Source organism: Anabrus simplex, chromosome 6 (assembly GCF_040414725.1).
Source record: "Anabrus simplex isolate iqAnaSimp1 chromosome 6, ASM4041472v1, whole genome shotgun sequence".
NCBI classification, from domain to species: domain Eukaryota; kingdom Metazoa; phylum Arthropoda; class Insecta; order Orthoptera; family Tettigoniidae; genus Anabrus; species Anabrus simplex.
This window is the reverse complement of record NC_090270.1, coordinates 265,697,939-265,720,028: the sequence shown is the minus strand read 5'-3', so window position 1 is coordinate 265,720,028 and position 22,090 is coordinate 265,697,939. Positions and strand designations below refer to the sequence as shown.

Genomic DNA, 22,090 nt, shown 5'->3' with positions numbered 1-22,090 from the left:
TTATAGTAATGGGGATTTTTTTTATTGGAGGAATGCTAAATAATTCCTTACCTGCTTTTGACAGACTTGACAAAATATAATTTTGCCATCTGTAGTAAAGTACGGATCGTTACCAAATAGCTTAATATCATATTAAACTATTTGTCGTTACCAATCCACTGGCGAATCAACCAACTTTGAGATGACTTGCCTTTAGGCATCGCTACTTCTGAGATGCGTAAGCTTCTTAAACTGCCTTCAATAATAAATTGATATAGGGAAAATTAATTTTAGCTGGCGGTAGTCGACCGTACACAATGAGAGATGCACTGAAGCTGGCAAGTTAGGCGGGCTTGTACCTGCTAGATACAGGTCAGTGAACGCCAGGGGGTTGTCTCTTGATTTGTGCTGTACCCTAGTGGAATAGTATCGTATCACGTTGTTTCGCTCTCACTAGTTATACTTACAAACCACTTCCAGTTCCAAACCATGAAGTCATTTCAAAAAGTCTTGAATAATGTTTATTTTAAAAAATCATTCAATTTCATTAATATTTGGTACTTCTATTTCAAAATAACGTAATACTGTCTTGAATAGCCCATTTAGTTTTTTTTAGGTTTTAACGTCTTATTTAGTTATTTTTAGGTTTTATAAGATTCGAGTAATTTACTCCATTGGTAATGAAATGGATAAGTAAGTTAAAATACTGCAGTTAACTAGCAAGGAATAAAACAGTTTAAAACCTAAAAATCCGGGCCCTAGTAATCACAATGGCTGCTGTGTCACCACACGCAAGTTCCGAAGCGAATACAACTGTTCTGACGAAGGAAACAGTAGTGAAAATTACTTATATGATAAAACTAAGAACAAGGGTAGAAAACGAAAAAGTTTTAAGAAATTGTGGAAGAAAGAGATCATTAAGCGCCGACGAAATTCCAGGAAAGCATATACAAGTACTTCAGGAAAAATGGTGAGTATAATAGCTTACTTGTTAATATTGCACTGGCGAATGAATTGAGGGTACTACTAATGCAGGCTTATACTGTAATATACCGTACATTAGATCTAGGTAAGAACTTAAACTCTAGATCTAATTAATATTTTCTTGCAGGTTAACAAGAAAACATTTAAACCTGTTAAACAATGCTGCATGAAGAGGTGCTATGAGATGTCGCTGAAGACCAGGAAATCCTTCATGGAGGATCTTGGGGAAGTGGAAGCAAAGAACAACAGGATACACTTCTTACGGGATACATGGAGAAGAGGAACATCAAGCAACGTCAGGAATATTTCATGTTATTGTGATATTGTGAATATTTAATCTATTTCTTGCATTGCAGGTTTCTAGTAAACATAATGTACATATGGTTTGTAAAAATGCTTGTCATTGTAGTAAATATTATGCAGTATTGTACCTCCACAAGAAATGCCATACATACAGTCAATTTGCAACATTACATTCATATTGTGTTTTTTTTTCTCAATGACCTTGTATGGAAGAAAGGCTTTGGTCTTGCGAGTTATTGGAACATTGCCCATAAAACTCACTGTAATCACATGAGGAAGTGTATCTCTAAGATATGCAGGAATATTGTTACATTCCAGTTACAGATAAAAGGTATAGGTAGTTTTTGTTTATTATCTCAAAACGATGTTTTTTGAGTTACGCCCTTCTTCCACCCAACCATTCAATTATTTTACATCTGTTGCGCTGGCAGAAGACCTTCTGAAGAGCCAGAGACTATTTACAGAAAGAACTCTTAAGGAAAAATAAGCCTCAGATCCCTCCCGAGTCGTTTCATGCTAAAGAGAGCCCCTTTCCAGCAATATGTTTGCCTACAGCGAAAAATGCCTTCTGACACCTTACATGCCAAAACCAAGCAGAATCATCCTAATCCTTTCTACTATGCATAACTACAGACACTATCGATGGAGAATCAGGCGATGCCAACAAACCTGAAGTTGTAACATTTTATAACTTGACAAAAGGGGGCGTTACAGACACTATCGATGGAGAATCAGGCGATGCCAACAAACCTGAAGTTGTAACATTTTATAACTTGACAAAAGGGGGCGTTTATCCAAGGGCTTCCATTCCAAATTTGTCACTAACACTTGTTTGGCAGATCAAGCAAGTTGCTAGCAAGACTGTGGAGGAAAAGTATGCCATTTCCTGTGGAAGGAATGTGCAGTTTGTGCCCAAGAAGGAAAATTTGGTGGACGAAGAAGACTTGTTCCAAGTGCCGGCTGCCAATCTGCAATGAACATACAAGTTTCACATGTATACGATGTGCAGGACCGGCAGAGGTAAATGGCAACGAAAATTGTTAGAGAAGCAATACTAAGTGACGGCTCTATCTAACCTATTACTCTACGATAGATTTAAGTTTTAACCCTCAAATGGTCCATTTATACGACTGTTAATGTCAGACAATTTTCAGGATTTTTGTATACTTTGGGTAAAAAATTTTTAAAAATAGGTTTTAAAAGAAATGCATGCATTGTAATACATTTTATTAAATCCTAATATCATAGGCTATTGATATAAACATATTTTTGTTTCGTACCTATCATTATATATATACAGCCATCCTGAGTTTCCAGAAAAGTGTTTCAAAATATTATTGTCAAAATGTTTGCACCCATACCAGACACTAAACTACTTGACTTAGCCGAGAAAGTCAAATCACAATATTGTTCACAATTTCATGCACTTCAAGAAAACATAAACACTTTAGATGATATATACACAAATAAAGATATATATACATATATACACAAGCACTAGAACGCCTCCGCAAAGTCACTCAGAGGAGTTACCAGAACTAGACTGCGCTCTCCTTTTTCTTCCTCTCCTTTCAGGTCTCCAAAAGTGCTGTATATTGTGGTAACACTCCCTGTGAACTGCACAGTTGCAACCCGGGCACCAATACCGGGTCCTTCCCCTTTTTTTTGTAGGTCCACAGATTATACATAAACGTTCCAGCTTTCCAGGAAGTTTGTCAAGCATGTGTGCAGGGCCTCCATCTCCAGCAGGACCTGGTATTTGTGGAGAAATATTGTCAGTTGAAGTTGATAGACATTCAACAATACTAATAATGAAATCTCTTCTTGTTGTTGGCTTGTCAGTGTTCAAGCTGTACAGAACAAAAGCATTGAACAGTGCCAGGTCAATCAAATTGAAAAATATTTTCTTCCAGTACTTGTGTGTATTTCTGTTGCAAGTTGTATGATACACGCATTTGTCACTGACATCTACACCTCCCATATCCTGGTTATAGTGATTGATAAGTAGAGGCTTCACTGCCTCTAATCCTCTCTTACTTTGTACCAATCCATCTTCTGCATGGCACGCAGTTGTTAGGAGGAAGACCGGTTTTCTTCCTGCTCTTTGCTTGTATTTCACCAGCAAAAGCTCCCCTTGCCTGAAATAAACACTCTCTCTAGGCTGAATTACTGCTGTTTTTATCTGTCCTGGAAGATGTTTGGAATTTTTATATATAGTACCAGTCAAGTATGTGTTCCGAGATAGCAGACTCTTCGCAAGGGGCACTTTGGTATAAAATTGGTCTGTATAAAGGTGATGGCCTTTATCCAGTAAGTTGCTCTTCTCCATTACTTCCATGACAACACGTTCAGTAAATAACGTATTTGGATCACCAGGTCGTACAGGTAAATAATCCCTGCCACTATATAGTTCCACATGCAGTACATAATTAGTTTTACTGTCACAAGACTCAAACTTTTTCAATCCATACTGCTTGTGTTTTTTCTTTGGGAGGTACTGTATGAAGGCACACCTATTTTTCATACCGATAAGTGATTCATCAATACACACGCTCTGAGAAGGTACAAAATGCCTAGTAAAAGCTGAATTCAGTAGGTCTAACAAGTACCTAATTTTTAGCCAGGGATCGTAACCAGGTGCACCTCGACCGACAGGATTTGCAGAAGACAGATGAAGATAGGAACTAATGAGAAAAAACTTGTTTGCAGTCATCACAGAACTAAAAAATGGAACATGCTGTGACCCCCTCACATCCCAATAATGCCTTACATTCTTTTTTATAATAATGCCCATGTTTATTATCAAACCAATAAATTTTCTCACATCTGCCACAGTTAGAGGTACCCATCTTTTCGACCTGGCATTGGGTTTCTGGTTCTGATTAGCTGAGATTTTTCTGTCAGCATAGGCATTTGTCTCTCTGGTAAGTACTTGCCAAAAGGCTGTAGTCAGAAATAAATTTAAATAATTCAAAGGGGCACTATTTCTCGGGGGACAGTTTCTGATGCCAGGGTTCCTGACAGTAAAGTTGGCTTCAATGTTTTTAGGGGGCTCTGGTGGGTAGACTCTAACCCACGGATTTTGCGGTAAAATATTCCTAGGCCTAGGCGTATTATCGTAATCACTGTCTGAATTCTCATTATTGTCTGTGCTATCATTATTACCTCCTAATTCATCTTCATCAGGGACAAAATCCGCATCGCCACGTGAACTAGATGAGAAGTCCGTCAATGATCTGTCACTCATAACACCAGTGTCAATGTCACTGTCACCGTCATTATCACTCATATCACTCCCGTCACTCATTGTTTCATCCAAGATCTTCCGAATGGGACTTGAACCTAAATTACTAGCCATTTCAGCAAAATAACTGATAAAAACAACGCGTACAACAGAACTACTACGTCACGCGGCAAGGCGCCAAACTGTACTGAGCAGTCAAGGTAACGAGCTTAGCGACTGAATTTTAAGACTGCGCAGTTCATGTAAACGGCAGTCTACCGCCTAGCAACTAGAGTCAAAAGAGAGACTGTAATCTGCTGTTTAAAATGATACTACATAGAGCACATTTGTGGGTTACTACGCATAACGAGAGCGTGCCTAATGAACGGCTGCAAAACAGTCGATGTATCGTCGTTGACCACAACGACGTGTACGAAAAGGGCGATACATCGTCGTTTAACCATTTGAGGGTTAACGAGCTCGATAGCTGCAGTCGTTTAAGTGCGGCCAGTATCCAGTACTCGGGAGATAGTGGGTTCGAACACCACTGTCGGTAACCCTAAAGATAGTTTCCCGTGGTTTCCCATTTTCACACCAGGCAAATGCTGGGGCTGTACCTTAACTAAGGCCACGGCCGCTTCCTTCTCATTCCTAGGCCTTTCCTGTCCCATCGTCGCCATAAGACATATCTGTGTCGGTGTGATGTAAAATAGCAAAGAAAAAATAGTTTTAAGTTAACAAGTAAATAACGAGAATATTTCGCGAATTAACGTAGGTATAAAAACCTTATTTGTAATATTTAGTGTTCTTTATAACCGTAAGATTTATTCTTATGTTCATTTAATGTGTTAATATACTTACGCTTGACATTGGTTGGAATTTATTATGTAAACACCTCATATATTGAGAGCATTTTGCTCAACGCGCGATCACTTGCTTTACTTTCATCCTAACGACCACTGGCGGGTTAAATACATGTTAAAGAAATCCGATAGCACATTTACGTCACTCTTTAGTACGTTCGTAATTCCCACCACAAGAAATTTAAAGTTGCATGCACGATGCACCAGCATCGATTGGCCTGGGCGAGGATTTGGTAGAGAACTTAATCTCACGGCCCTAGTGTTTAAATATAAGAATTTCATTTTTTGTCTGCATTGAACTGAGAACGTAAGATAGGTAACTTAAACGGTCCACCTTTTCAGTACAAATAAATGTTATAAGTTTATTTACAACAAATTTGTACTTGGAACTAGTTTCGACGCTATTTAGCGTCATCTTCAGCCAAAATGTGAGAAATAGGCATAGGCGTGTACATGCAGACATGTACATTACACAAAATGTTACATCATTATGGTTAAATAAGAGTAGAAGAGACATAGAATAGTGAATTACAAAGTCAGAAATTGTCAGTCGACAAAATGGTCCATGAAGGGTGAATCAAAACTGTATAAACATGAGTCAGGACTCAACAACACAAACACCTAAAAAGCATATAAACCACAACAAAACGCAGAAATTCGAGATGAACTTGGCATTGGAGATTCACATTTTTCAGACAATCTTCCACTGAATGTCACCTGCCGCGAGTGTAGTACAAAACATAATTTAGGATTCAACAAACACAATCGTCTCAAAAAGGCACGTAACATTTTTTTAAAATTTTTGGATTGAGATGAACTTGGCATTTAGGATTCAAATTTGTAGTCACTTATTCACTAAGCGTCAATTCAAAACCAGCCGCGAGGGGTGAAATAAAATTGTACAAGCACGAGTTTGGACTCGATAAACGCAATCTTTTGAAATACATGTAACACATTTGAACTGTAAGTTGGAGATGAACTTGGCACTAACTGCGAACATCATAGAAACTGTCTCCACCCTACACGTTACGTTGCAACAATAGACCACAGATAATAGCACAGTCAACTTCTAAGCTCTCAGAAGAACGTTTTACATAATTCGAAGTTTGTATTCTTGTCAAATGAATATGTTTACTACACCCTCAACAAGTGACATTTAATGAAAAATCACTACAAATGTGAATCTTTTACTGCCATGTTCATCTAGTACTTGTATTTTGATATGTTATATGCATTTGTAAAAGTTTGTGTATGTTGAGCCCTAACTCACGTTTATACTACGCTCAGCCTATGTGACATTTAATGAAAAAGTGTCTACAAATTTTGATTCTTTACCTGCCAAGTTCATCTTGAACTTATGCAAAATTTGAATGTGTTATATGTATTTAGAAATTACCGGTAGTGTTTGAGTCCTAACTTGTGTTTGTTATAATTTTATTTCACCCTTCTTGGACTGTTTTGAAGTGACATTTAATGAATATCTACAAAGTTGAGCCTTTAACTGCCAAGTTCATCTCAAACCAAAGATTCAAATGTCATGTGCAATTTTGAGAAGATTGATTCTGTTAAGTCCTAACTCGTGTTTGAACTACACTCGCACCAGTGACATTCAATGAATAAGTGAACACAATTCGTTGAGTGCCAAGTTCATCTGGAACTTACAGTTCAAATGTGTTACATGTATTTCAAAAGATGGCGTTTATCGAGTCCAAACTCGAGCTTGTACAATTTTATTTCACCCTTTGCAGCTGGTTTTGAATTGACGCTTAGTGAATAAGTGACTACAAATTTGAATCCCTGACTGCCAAGTTCATCTCAATCCGAAATTTTTAAAAAATGTTATGTGCATTTTTGAGACAATTGTGTTTGTTGAATCCTAACTTATGTTTTGTACTACACTCGCAGCAGGTGACATTCAATGGAAGATTGTCTGAAAAATGTGAATCTCCAATGCCAAGTTCATCTCGAACTTCCGCGTGGTTTTGTTGTGGTTTATATGTATTTTAGGTGTTTTTTTTTTTTTGTCCTGACTTATGTTTATACAGTTTTGATTTACCCTTCATTGACCATTTTATCGACTGACAATTTCTGACTTTGTAATTCACTATTCTAGGTCTCTTTTACTCTTATTTAATCATAATGATGTAACATATTGTAATGTACATGTCTGCATGTATACGCCTATGCCTATTTCTCACATTTTGGCTGAAGATGACGCTAAATAGCGTCGAAACTAGTTCCAAGTAAAAAATATGTTGTAAATAAACTTATAACATTTACTTGTATTGAAAAGGTGGACCCTTTAAGTTACCTATCTTACGGCCCTAGTGTGTCGGCCTACAGCTGCGCAGGGAGCGTCAGTCTCAAGCCAGTCTTTGATGTGGGCGTGTGTTTGAATCGCACAACAATAGCTCGTATGACGTGCTGGATGCTTAATTTTATGTTCGTATGTGAATTGTGTAACATTCATATCCTCAAGGCAAGGCCTTGTCGCTGCAACCACATTTGTCCCTCCTCTGCTGAGGGTTTCAAGTCAACATATTTTTTTCAAATTCAGCCTGTCCATCACGGAATCCAGATACTTCTTCCTTGGTCTTCCTCTTCTCTTCTTACCCAGAACATTTCCTTCCAGCATAGTAGTGAGGAATGTGTTATGTCGAAGTATGTGGCCAAGGAATTTGGTTTTCCTCTCTTCTACAGTGTTGATCAATTCCCTTGTTTCGTCTATTTCCTTAACCCTCTACACCATACTGTTACCGTTAGGCAACAAATAACATTTCACCTGTAAAATGGATAAATACAGTAGACAAGAGGTAGTTTTACAGCACATTGTACAGTCAGTTAAGCACATATCCCAGTGATGCCTTGTGTTTACATAACATAAGACAAAACAGCCCTCTAACCAAAGGTACTCCTTCCAGCCCGTCAACATCCACGCGTACTAACCACCGTTTATTTTACGTGGGCCCTACCCATCACATTACCACAGGCTTCAGGAGTACCCCTGGCTCAAACTCAAAAACCTTACAAGTGGTACCGCAGTACGTACCCATGGCCAGTAGGTAGTAATGTTCGGTCTTCGAATGTTAAAAACTTTGCGTAAAATAATGAAAAATCGTATATATATTCCACTATGGCAATCCACATCACATATGAGTGTTAAGCAGTTAGCCCCAGTTAAGAATTGCTGTTACATCTAAAACACTACACGTGTGTTGAACATTAAAGCTTGAAATTTTCTTCCACCAAACGACAACGAAAACTAATTCATGCAGTAGAGATCAATATATCTCATACATTATGAACATACTACTTTGACGGGGGGGGGGGGGGGGGGGGGGAACCACAGAACCGCAAGAGAAAACACGTGGCCTACAACTCCAACAAAACTACGTGTAGAAACAATGTTAACAGTGCACGAACCACGCAATAATAAAACTAATTTTTTTTGTCTCGATTAACTGAGTCATAGCGCATGCTAGCCTCTCTTGCTTGTAGGACAATTTCCGTCCCGAATCTCCAGGCGCTGTGGTGAGCGGGGAACACAATACACGAAGGTGACGGACGATACACTCAAAATAAACCATCAAATAAATATGCTTCAAAAATGAGGTTGCGTAAATTACGCAAGCACATAAGAATTTATCCTTTATCCTAGGGGAAGATTATTGACCGTACAGGAGGTTATACAGTAAAACCTCGTTAATTCGAAGTCGTTGGGATTAAAAGATCGGACTTCGAATTGCGTGATTTCGAATTAACCGCCAATTCGCAATTCAGAAGTACCAACCTTGCCGCGTTACAAAATTTTCTAAGGCCTGTTACTGCATGCAGTTAACCCATTGAACTGCAATTTTTCTTGAAAATAAATATACAGTGATTGCAATTTAATCTGACTTAAAAGAGATCACTTTTGCTACAGCAAGTTAACACACTGAAACACAGTTCACATTCTAACAATAGTTCAACACAGTGTGGTAGATCTTAAAACACTCATATACATGCAGTGCCACCTTACACTTATCACATCCATAGCGGGATTCACCCCTGTTCTTTCCCTTGGGATTTTTTTCCTCTGGAGTCATAGCAGACCTCGCAAGAAAAGCCACAGTGAGAAGATGAAGAGATTTCGGGAGAAGGAAAAGTCAACGACATCAGCTAAATAAGTTTAATTGCGCTCAATAGTTGGGCATAATGAAATAATAATAATAATAATAATAATAATAATTACAAGCCTGACAAACTGGATCAATACCTTCTTTCAGCAGAAGAAAAACTATGGGGCTTGGAGAACTGAACTCTGTGGTAGCAAGAAGATTACACCACATATTATTTGGTACATTGTCTGTGTACACGTTCAGTTTTCTAGGTTATGCACACGCCCACCTGCGTTCCCGTCTTCATTTTCTTCAATAATGTCATCTAATTCTTCGGAATTACTAATGCTAACGTTACTTGAAGGTAATTCAGTATCACTTTCATCGGAAAAACCGTCATTGACATCGCTTTCCTCCAAAAAAACGTAATATTCGAGCTTTATCCGACTCGGCCATGACGTTGACTTTACCTTCACTAAAGCTTTACGCGGCAATTTACTCGATCGTATTTAGACTCTTTGGCGGCGAAATACGTAGCTGAAGGGCAAAGATAGCTGAAATACGATTACCAACATCTCGTAGACATGTTGGGATTGCAAAAAAATATCGATATGCATCCTTGGAAACCTCAACAAAGCAATAAAGAGGGTGGACGGAAATTTCCGTCATTGCATTTATGGCAACCCGCGGACAATGACGGAAATTTCCGTCATTGCAAGGCAATGGGTTAACCTTCATTCACAGTTTATACCTTTCAAATGCCATGGAAAAAGAACTACTGTATTTCCAAAATGTATCCCAGAATGTACATTTACAGTATTCAAATAATGCACTCGGATATCTCGCTCGCAAACATAACCTCATGCAACGAAAGAAAGAAAGAAAGAAAAGCACGATTCAAAGACGAGGAGAAATCTATGCTGGCTCCCATGTGCAAGTGCTTTATTAATTGGATTACTAGGTAGTGTATGCATTTTAGATGCCTTGTATTTACACAGAAAGTACCCGATGCCCTTAAAATCAAACTTTCCTATGACTATCCTTGTACGATTTCCCGCCATGGCACTTCTCTCATACTTCAGAAATGTAAACACTTGCCCCCGCGTCACAAAGTATTCTAAGACCCATTAATACATGTAATCACCTCGATTCACAGTTTACACCTTTCAAATGCCATGAAAAAAACATTCCGAAATGTATCAAACAAGGTGCATCTACAATATTTAAATAAAGCACTTGGATAAATCACTGACAAACATAACCTCACGCAACGAAAGAAAAAAATCACACAATTCAAATACGAGGATAAATTATGCCGGTTCCCCTGTGCAAATGCATTATTTTTTGGAGTTCTGTACTGTTTGCATTTTTAGATACTTTGTACTGGCTCGGAAAGTGCCCGATGCCCTTAAAACATTGTAGCTTATTGAACTTTCTTATGATGAGGGGATAAAGTTTCTCGCTTCCATGTGCATTGCAACCCACTACTATTACCTTCACCCCTACCCTTGGACGATTCTCCGGCTGGCACTTTCTCCCTTAAAACCATAAGACCGTTTGAGCTCGCATTAAAATAAAGCAATGAAGTTTCACCGGCAATGACAATATTGTTCGTTGCCTACGAATTTATATGAGCCACATTTTTTCACCAACTGTCAGCATCGCCAGTGTTCACGGATTCTGTTTTTCCGCACACTGCCTGTTGCGTGATATTACGGCGTTCCTTAAAAGGTTGAATACAAAATAATTCCGATTTCATTCAACTTAGCAACCATGAAGCGCACTGTAGACCCACCGAAGTGAGTGTAAGTGCGGAAAGCTACCCCTCCGCGTTTCAGAACGCACGTTCTATTATGACGTGGAGCGGATAAATTTTGAGTTGATATTACTCTGTAACATACTATTGTTTTAAAACGTAAAGGCAGTTTCGAATTAAAAGTCAATTTCGGTAATGGGGCCGACATTGTACTTCGAATTACGAATTATCCATATTTCGAATTAAACAATTTAAATAACATGCAAAACTGTATCTCATGTTTCCGGGAACGAGAGCTTCTTTGAATTAGGTGGGATTTTGAATTAACCGATTTCGAATTATCGAGGTTCTACTGTATTGGTAAAAAAAGTATTCGGGAGATAGTAGGTTCAAACCCCACTGTCGGCAGCCCTGAAAATGGTTTTCCGTGGTTTCCCATTTCCACACCAGGCAAATGCTGGGGCTGTACCTTAATTAAGGCCACGGCCGCTTCCTTCCCATTCCCAGCCCTTCCCTGTCCCATCGTCGCCATAAGACCTATCTGTGTCGGTGCGACGTAAATTAGCAACAAACAAAAAAAGAAGGTAAAAAATAGGAAGTAAGAATAAATCTGAAAATCGGAGCAAGAGTTAAAAAATGGAAAGTTTCCGGGTAAATCGGAAGGGTTGGCAGGTATATGTAAAATGTATTATTTAATTATAAACACTCGTTTCTTTGTTTTCATCATAATTATTTTTACGTTCAAACCTAACCTTAAATTTTTAAAGCGTGACTGTTGTTCATTTTTTAGCACTTCTCCCTTCATGACTTTTTCGGTGTCCACAAAAATGTCCTAACTAATTTCGTCTGTACATAGTTCTCATGTCCTTGTTAATGTTCAGTCTCCCTACTGATAGTAATAAACTATATTTTTTTCTAATAGTATCTCTCAAAATCATAACAGCCTTTTTGGAAAATAAAATATATTACACTGTTTCTGCTTATGTATCCATACTATACCTAGACACAGGATGTGCTAACCAAGGCAGCAAGAGAGGTAACTATCCAGTAGATTTTATTGAGTCAGAAGTTGGGTACCCATATACAGTAGAATCTCAAAATTCAAAATCTCGCCTAATTCGAAGAAGCGCTCGTTCCCCGAAACATGAGGTACGGTTTTGCATGTTATTTAAATCATTAATTCGAAATTCGGATCATTAGTAATTCAAAGACCAATGTCAGTCCCGTTACCGAAATTCAGACTTTTAATTCAAAACTGCCTTTATATTTTGGAAAAAAAAAAAAAAAAATAGTATTTTACAGAGTAATTTAAATTCAAAATTTCTCCATGTCATGAAAGAACACGTCTTCTGGATATTTTATTCATCGTTTTAAGGAACGCCACAATATCATGTACCAGGCAGTGTGCGGAGAAGTGGAATCCGTGAACACTGGCGATGTCGACAGTTGGTGAAAAAGCGTGGCTTATAGCCTATAATCAATTCATACTCACCAAAAATTGTCAATGCCGATGAAACTGCGTTGTTTGTTTTATTTTTTTTTAAAGCTGAGGCCAAGCAGACTTATGGTTTTAAAGGAGAGAATTGCCAGCCGGAAAATGTACCATGTTTCTATGCAGTGCACTCGGAAGCGAGAGACTTCCTTCCCCGTCATAGGAAAGTTTGATAATAATAATAATAATAATAATAATAATAATAATAATAATAATAATATTTGTTTTACGTCCCACTAACTACTATTTTAAGGTCTTCGGAGACGCCGAGGTGCCGGAATTTAGTCCCGCAGGAGTTCTTTTACGTGCCAGTAAATCTACCGACACAGGGCTGTCGTATTTGAGCACCTTCAAATACCACCGGACTGAGCCAGGATCGAACCTGCCAAGTTGGGGTTAGAAGGCCAGCGCCTTAACCGTCTGAGCCACTCAGCCCGGCCAGGAAAGTTTGAAAAGCCACGATGTTTTAAGGGCGTCGGGCACTTTTCTTGCTAGTACAAGGCATCTACAAATGCAAACAGTACAGTAATCCAAGAAATAAAGCATTTGCACAGGGGGGCCAGCATAACTTTTTCTCGTCTTTGAATCGTGTTTTTCTTCCATTCATTGCGTGAGGTTATATTTGCCATTGTTTTATACAAGTGCATTCTTTGAATAATGTAAATGCACCTTGTTAGATACATTTCTGATATAGTGTTTTTCACGGCCTTTGAAAAGTTTAAACTGAGAATCAAGGCAATTGCATGCATTAATGGGTCTTAGAAGTGCCATGTCAGGAAATCGTACAAGTAGAGTCATTGTACTGTTATTGTAATGTGGACAGAAGCGAGAGATTTTCTACCCTCATCATAGGAAAGTTCGATAAGCCGCGATGTTTTAAGGGTGTCGGGTACTTTCCGTGCAAGCACAAGGTACCTAAAATGCATGCAGTACAGTAATCCAATGAATAAAACACTTGCACAGGGGAGCCAGTATAGATTTCTCCTCGTCTTTGAATCATGTTTTCTTTTGATTTCACTGTGTGAGGTTATGTTTGCCAGTGAGTTATCCAAGTGCATTATTTGAATACTGTAAATGCACCTTGTTGGATACATTTGGGAAATAGATTTTTTTCCATAGCATTTGAGAGCTTTAAACTGTGAATTAAGGTTAATTGCATGCAGTAACGGGTCTTGTGAAGCAGCAAGGGTTGGCATTTCTGAAGTACGTGTTGGCGGTTAATTCAAAATCACGTAATTCAAAGTCCGATTTTTGCGTCCCAACGACTTCGAATTAACGAGGTTTTACCGTATACCATATATACCTGTATACGTGGAAGAGATCTGGAGACAATGGAAAGTATCAAACAGGCTGCATTACGACTAGGCAGAGATTCACAAACCAGGTGTTTGATTGAAAGACTTTCCTAGGAGCAGACGTGGACTGACCACAACTTGTTGGTCAAGAAATGCCATCTGAAGTTGAAGAAATTGAAGAAAGGAATGCAAAGAGTTGGGATCTATAGAAGTTAAAAGAAAAGTGTAAGGGATTGTTTTAAGGAACATGTTACACAAGGACTAAATGAAAAGGCTGAAGGAAACAACAGAGGAAGAATGGATAGTTGTGAAGAATGAGGTCAGCAGGGCTGCTGAAGAAAGTTTAGGAAGAAAAGAAAGATCAACTAAGAATAAAATGATAACTGATGAATAACGAAAGTACAAGAATGCAGAATCTGAGGAGGGTAGAAAAGAATACAGGCGATTAAAGAATGAAGTGGACAGAAAGTACAGGACAGCTACGGAAGAATGGCTGAAAGAGAAGTGCAAGTATGTTGAAGGTTGCACGGTTGTAGGCAAGGTACATGCTGCATACAGGAAAATCAAGGAAACCTTTGGAGAAAGGAAAACTAAGTGTAGGAATATTAAGAGCTCAGATGGGAAACCACTTCTAAGGAAAGAAGACAAGGCAGAAAGATGGCAGGAACATACCCAACAGGTAAAGACGAACATGATATGGTTCTGGAACAAGAGTCTGCTGATGCTGATGAAATGGGAGACCCAATTAAGAGGTCAGAATTCGACAGAGCTTTAAGAGATCTAAATAGGAACAGGGAACCTGGAATTGATGACATTTCTTCTGAATTATCGACTGCCTTAGGAGAAACCAGCATGGCAAGGTTATTCCGCTTAGGGAGGAAACGAGACTAGCACAAGCAAAGCGAAGCACTGCGAGGTTCAACTAGACTCTCTGTGCTCCCAAGCTCCCAAACTGAGTGCCCTTGAGGGTTCAGCCCCTTCATATCACCAACAACAGGCATGGTATACTGTGGATGAATTCTTTCCCCCATCCACAGGGGCTGACAAATAAAAACAAAATAAAAGTTTCCGTACAGTTTGGAGAGGTATTACGAGGACTAAAACCTGCTGTTCTGAAGGATTACCATTGATGTTAATCTTCATGTAATTACTCTAACCTGCAATGCTTTGACTAACATGCATATAAACATACACTCATGAGCAATTAAGAGTTAAGACTCCAAAAATTAATTTTTCATATAGTTCAAAAACAATTCCATAAAGTAATTTCAATACAAAAAACCACTAACCCAGATCTGCTTCTTTTGTCTCTCCGTCTGTCTCGGCTGCGTGATCTGGAACGTTTATCACGGCTACGGGATCGTGATCTCTTGCGATGTTCCCGAGAACGAGACCTCCGCCGTCGATCCTTGTCACGATCTCTATCCTTTTCTCTATCACGATCTAAGATTTTAAAAAAGACATGAAAAAATCAGAACTGACAAGACTACAGCGTAAGTGGATATGCACAATAACATACACTAAAACATGTTGGACAAATGCACTTCTAACCATGAAATCTAGTCAAGTTATATATCAATAAAATAATATTTTATTTGAAAGATTATTTTTTTAATAATAAAATACATGAAGTATCCATGAGGTAATTTCCATTCACGATACTGTTATTACAATGCTGCAGATGCTTACAAGTACTTAGTTACTTTATCAATGAATATCACAATTTAGAGTAATAGTTGTACTTCATCTAGTAACAAGTCAGTTAAGAGTTGAAGTTATCAAACCTTCTCTCCAGAATAACCCTTTTTGAGGTTATGATTGATACGGAGTACTCCTCATAATAAGAAAAACAATAATTCAGTTTATAAGACCAACTGAAAACCGCCAGGGACTGCATGGATTTTCTCCCTCTCGAATGTTAGTGGATACCCCCACCAATCACATATTCACATAGCCCTGGTATACAATGTTTTGGAGTTAAAATAAGACATTTATAAGTATAACTATTGGCACTACAAGGTTGAAACATGGCAATAATACACCCACCAGCAAAAAAGACTGAAGAGTTTGTTGGTTTTTTTTTTTTTTTGTGATCAAGTAGGCCTATGGATTGTTTATTGCAGTAGCCTTAATTTTTTTTTGCACAGCCTGGAAAACACATCACTGGATGCCAGGCAAGGTTTTCCCATTCCTCAAGCACTACTGTTGTACTGTATGTCTTTCAAACTCATGCATTAGTAAGATGTTTGTCATTATTGTAATCAGTTTTCTGAAGTATGACTGCAGCATGCACATAAGATGCAAAGGGTTGAGAATTACACCTGTGATTTCCAGAACCTTAAAAAAGGTACAGGAATATTCACGGCAAAAGGAGACCTGGATCAGGCCCAAGAAGAGCAATAATGGCGAGAGATGATCACTTCTTATAGCTTCAGCTTCTGCACAACTGTCACACCACCGAGTTAAAGCAAGAAATAGACTCCCAGTTCAAAGAGTCAACGTTAGTGATGAAACTGTCCTAAGAAGACTGGAAGAAGTCAATCTTCAATCCAGAGGACCCGCTAAAGACCCAGAACTCCCCAAAACAGCATCGTGCAGCTCGATTGTCTTTTACAAGGGATCATCACGGCTTGAGAGCATAACAATGAGAGAAAGTACTGATGAGTTGCAATCACCTGATGGTAGAGAAACCATCTGGAGATGGCCTAGGGAAAGGTATTCCCGTCACACAATCTCACCCAGGATGCCTTTTCAGGGTGGTTCTCTGATGGTGTGGGCAGAATATGACTACAAGGACGGATTTGGTCTTTGTGGAGCATGCGAGTCTTGCAGAATATTGGTACACGGAGGAAATCCTTCTGGAGCATGTTGTGCCTTTTGCTCCATTTACTGGTGGTTATTTTAAATTAATACAGGACAACACATGCCCACATGTTGTGAGATGTGTACAACATTTCTTGGATGAAGATGAGATTCATGTTATGGTTTGGACTGCTCAAAGCCCAGATTTGAATCTTACTGAGTATGGAACCAGCACTCTCTAGACACCCGACAGGAATTATGGGAGGCCCTCCTGAAAGAATATTTCTCAAGAGGACATAATACACGCTTCTGAGGATGAGGAAAGAAGTCATGAAATGAAGTGTAGAAAATCAAAACTAACGTGAATTAACCTCATGATATTCATCCAAATTTGCCCGAGGTGTAAATCCATTCATATTACTCCCGTACCTCTGGTTTAATTAAATCAAACTGTTTGTAAGAAACAGTCCTTTCATCGATCAATCAAACCAATCAATCAATCAATCAATCAATCAATCAATCAGTACTGATCTGCATTTAGGGCAGTCGCCTAGGTGGCAGATTTCCTATCTGTTGTTTTCCTAGCCTTTTCTTAAATGATTGCAAAGAAATTGGAAATTTATTACACATCACCCTTGGTAAGTTATTCCAATCCCTAACCCCCCTTCCTATAAAAAAAAAATATTTGCCCCAATTTGTCCTCTTGAATTCCAGCTTATTCTTCATATTGTGTGTGACCTTTCCCACTTTTAAAGACACCACTCAAAATTATTCGTTTACTGATGCCATTCCACACTATCTCTCCAGTGACAGCTCGGAACACACCACTTATGATACAAATTTTTATAATTTTATTAAATACCACCTATTCAATACATAAGCTAATGAGGACTTGCATCTTTATTAAATTGTTAATATGGTACATGTTTCACTCCTTTTTGTGAGCATCAGCTAAATTATCATTTGCCCTAGATTGATGAGATTGTGAACATATTCCATTGAGCTAAATTGTGCTTTGTAAGCATGAGTGACAAATCTTATACAATAAAAATTATGTCTAAGTTAAAACACATTTGTCTAAAATCTTAGTGTTGACATTGTCCTTTAAATTTAATGGCAAAACTCATCTGTTGAACACCCTATCTAAAATCATTTTTAAAAACCGTTTGAAATCTGGCTAATTGTACCGATTCAATATTACGTGACCTGTATAATTGTTATTGAACCTTCGTTAACTATATTAACAATTTTACGCAGTTGATAATTGCCTATACCATGAACAGTGAACACTTATCTTGTTCTGCACGTTACTGGAGTAATACTTGCAAAAATTGTATTGGCATTAATCCTATTTTGTCAATATGTCAGTATTGTTTCTGAACGAACTTGTTGGTAAAATGAAAACATTCTAACATGAAGTAGAATTTGAATGAACGCCGTACGTTTCCAAACTAAGCTTTTTGATATATCCTTCCTGTTGCTGCGTAATTGTCTAGTGTTACTCGCAGCCTCTTGAGAACTATTTGTTGTTCTGTTTGCACTCCTTGTATGAGAAGTTACACGTCACGACTTTTCCCTTCCGTTTCTGGTGCGCATGGAAGTGGACAACATGTGCCCAGGGAATGTTCTGTGGACTGACAAGGCGCATTTTACTCTGGAGGGTGCAGTGAATGCACAGAACTGTCGCATGTAGGGTTTGACTCCTCCAAACGTTGTGCAGGAACAACCATTGCGTTCAGCTTACGCGACTTATGTGTGGTTTTACAAGCTCCTTCAATCTCGGCCCATTTTTCTTTGAGGAGATGACCCTTTGTGGGCCTGTTAGGTGTACAGTAACACCTGCACGTCATAGGGACCTCCTTGTGCAACAATCAATTCCAGTTTTGCAGGAACGCAACCGTGACCACACCGTTATTTTCATGCAAGATGGGGCAACACCACATATCGCTCGCCAGGTGAAAGAACTGCTTCGAGAAACCTTCAGTAACAACCGCATTATCTCTAGGCATTTTCCGGACGCATGGCCTTCGAGGTCCCCCCCGACCTAAATCCATGTGACTTCTGGTTGTGGGGATATTTGAAAAATTGTGTCTATCAGGGACATGTCCAGTTTCTGCCTGATCTAAAGGCTAGCATAAGACAATGTCGTTCTGATTTCACCCATTACAAGAAATTAGAATCATTCCGTATTGACGGTTTTCACTTTTCAATACAATAAATATTCCGTCATTAGACGGAGTAAACAAATTCAAACATGTTTCGGCTCGTTTGAGCCATCTTCAGTGAAAAATGAGGGGAGATTTGAAATAATTTACATAATATAAGTTGAAAAAATGCTAAAAAAACATAATGAAGGGGCGAATGATAAAACAAACAAAAGAGATCCTAGACGGAAACAAAATTAGTACAAATATACAATATTTACATCAAGATGCGGAGCAAAAAACAACTCACTGCGACAAAATTCAGTGAAAAGGTGTTAATTTAAAATAATAATTGAAACTAAAAACTGTGTTAACCTATAACTTATATAGAATCGAGTAGAGCTGTCCTTCACCAATACTACTGGGGAGCTCCAAGGGTTCTATTACTTTCTGTTCTTTCATTTCTACGATCATCTGGTCTACTTCGTGTTGCTCCGCGAGCAGGACTCGTTGAAACGGAGCCTTGATCGGCGCGCTGCCACCCACATCAATCCGATGTACGATGACGTCATCGTTCTAGGAGACACCTTCGACGAGCACCTGAAGAATTTGAGGGAGATTCTGGGAAAAATGAGAGCAGCCCAACTGAAGTTGAGCCCGAAGAAATGCCAGCTCTTCAGGAAAGAAGTACAGTACCATATCATCTGAGGAAGGAGTCCAAACGGATCCTGAGAGAACCATGACAGTGAAGGAGTGGCCAGTATCTATGGACAAGTCTCGGCTTCGAGGCTTCCTGGGCCTCTGTACATACTACCGTCGATTCATCAGGGGATTTGCCAACATTGCCAAGCCATTGCATCATCTTACAGAGAATGACCAACAGTTCACCTGGGCAGAGGAGTGCCAAAAAGCTTTTGACCACCTGAAGCACGCACTATGTACAGCACCGGTATTGGTATATCCCAGAGCTGGGGTGAAATTTGTGCTCGACACGGTCGCCAGCAAATTTGGTATGGGGGGCATCCTGTCTCAGGTAATGGACAACGAAGAGCGGGTAATCGCATACTACAGTAAGGCCCTCTCCAAACCAGAAAGAAATGACTGTGTAACCCGGAAAGAGTTGATGGCCACTGTGAAGACCATCGAGCATTTCCATAGTACCTGTATGGCCAAGAATTCCTCATCAGATATGACCATGCAACACTCAGGTGGCTTCTAAATTTCAAGAACCAGGAAGGACAGCTCGCACAATGGCTGGAGAGACTGCAGCAGTACAATTATGTGATCGAACACCGCAAGGGTCAACTACATTCCAACGCCAATGCTCTATATCAAAGACCATGTCCCAAGGACTGCAAGTTCTGCCAGCGACATTCCCTGCCAAAGGACCACCTTAGAGTTCGAGGGAAGCCGGAGTCATGAAGCCTTGATAAATGCTCAGAGGGATGATGAGGACTTCGGACTGCTGGCCGAGTGGAAGATCACCCACGTACCGAGGCCTGGATGGATGTCAGTGACCTCAGCCCCAAAACTAAGACGTACTGCTCGCAATGGGACTCGCTGTTGACCAGGGATAGATTGCTAAAACACGCCTGGGAAAGCAGCGGAGAGAGTGGCAATTGACGTGGCCGGACCATTCCCCATCAGTGACAAAAAAATCGTTATATACTCGTCGTCACTGATTATTTCACGAAGTGGCCGGAGGTGTACGCGCTTCCGAACCAGGAGGCAACTACGGTGGTGGAAACCCTCGTGAACCAGTTCGTCAGTAGTTACGGCGTACCATTGGAGCTGCATTCCGATCAGGGACGGAACTTCGAGTCAGCGGTCTGTCGGGAAGAGATTGGGAATAGAGAACGACCGAATGAAGAAATGATACGACCAATGAGCGGACACTACTGGATATCAGGAAGAGGACCTGGTATGGCTGTATAACCCCATAAGGGAGGTTTGTCCCCCAAACCCCAGTTGGGGTGGGAAGGACCTTGCCGTGTTGTCAAGAGGATAAATGTCATCATCTATTGCATACAACGGAGCCCGAGAAGCAAGACGAAGCATCAGGACCAATTGGTGCCTTACCGGGGAGCAGCGGAAGAAGCAACTGATCGGAACGATCAGCTCTTGAAGAGGGGCGATGTTACGTGCTCAAGCGACCGTCAGCTTTGTCACAATCCCTTCGGTATTATCTGAAAGGGGACGACTAAACCAGCTCGGGGAACTTCCCAGCCTGCCAGAGGACGTGCCACGGCCCTTTCTCTATTGTTCCCTTCATCTAGTTTCTCCATGCGATTTCTGGAAGATAAGAGGGAAAGTTTGATCTCCAGCCGAACCCTGAATGTTCTAGTGACCCAACATCGAGGTATAAATACAAGGCCCCTGCGAGTGAGTTGTTGTGTCAGAGACCAGTGAGTGTGTAACCGGAGGCGACAGAACGGAAGTAATTTTGTGGACGGGGGATCGCCATGAGCCAGCGAGGAAACGCGCTATAGTGAGTGCAAGGATAAATGGACCTATGTTACTGTTCACTGTGTGCATTTATTAGGCCATCCTGAAATAAATTAGAGTTTTATTCGTAACTATTAATTTAGGAAAAGTAAGACATAAATAGTCACTTAGCTAATTTTCAGCTTTTCTAGTAGGGGTAAGCTAATGTATACAACATGTTATTACAGTCTAAGTTTTTATGAGCAATTTCACAGCATAATAATGTACATCAGTTATAAGACACAGGCTACTTTCCAACATCAATATATTTTCAAAATCCTCAGAATGCAGATGGAGACATAGTAGCACCGTTACAGGTTGGTAACCTGCAGAAAAAGTATGAGCCAAGTGTCAACATTTTAGCAAGCTGAGAAAACAGATTTTTTAGTTGTAGGGTCTGTGTATCTGCTGAACCATTTCATTTTGAACACTACAAACATTGTTTGCTTGTTGTTCAGTCTCCTTACTTTGCAAAACATCACTGAGCGACATTAGCACACATCGGGGCACATGCATATCGGGTTGGCATCCCACAATATCTCTGTGGGTAAATATTTTTGCAGCAAGACGAGAGAGACATATATATATTTAGAGAGAGAGAGAGAGATCAGCATCTTTTCAACAGCTGATGACTTCAAAAATGCAGATTTTATGAAACTTTACTGTGA

At 39.6% G+C, this 22,090-nt stretch overlaps 1 protein-coding gene across 1 annotated transcript in view; it reads right to left on the bottom strand.

Annotated features, from left to right (window-relative positions):
• The window catches only part of U2af50 (U2 small nuclear riboprotein auxiliary factor 50), a 141,792-nt gene that overhangs the window by 109,062 nt on the left and 10,640 nt on the right, over window positions 1-22,090 (bottom strand). The window contains exon 2 of the mRNA XM_067150399.2: window positions 15,282-15,435. Coding sequence (XP_067006500.2) covers window positions 15,282-15,435 — 154 coding nt within the window. The remainder of the gene's footprint in view (window positions 1-15,281; window positions 15,436-22,090) is intronic.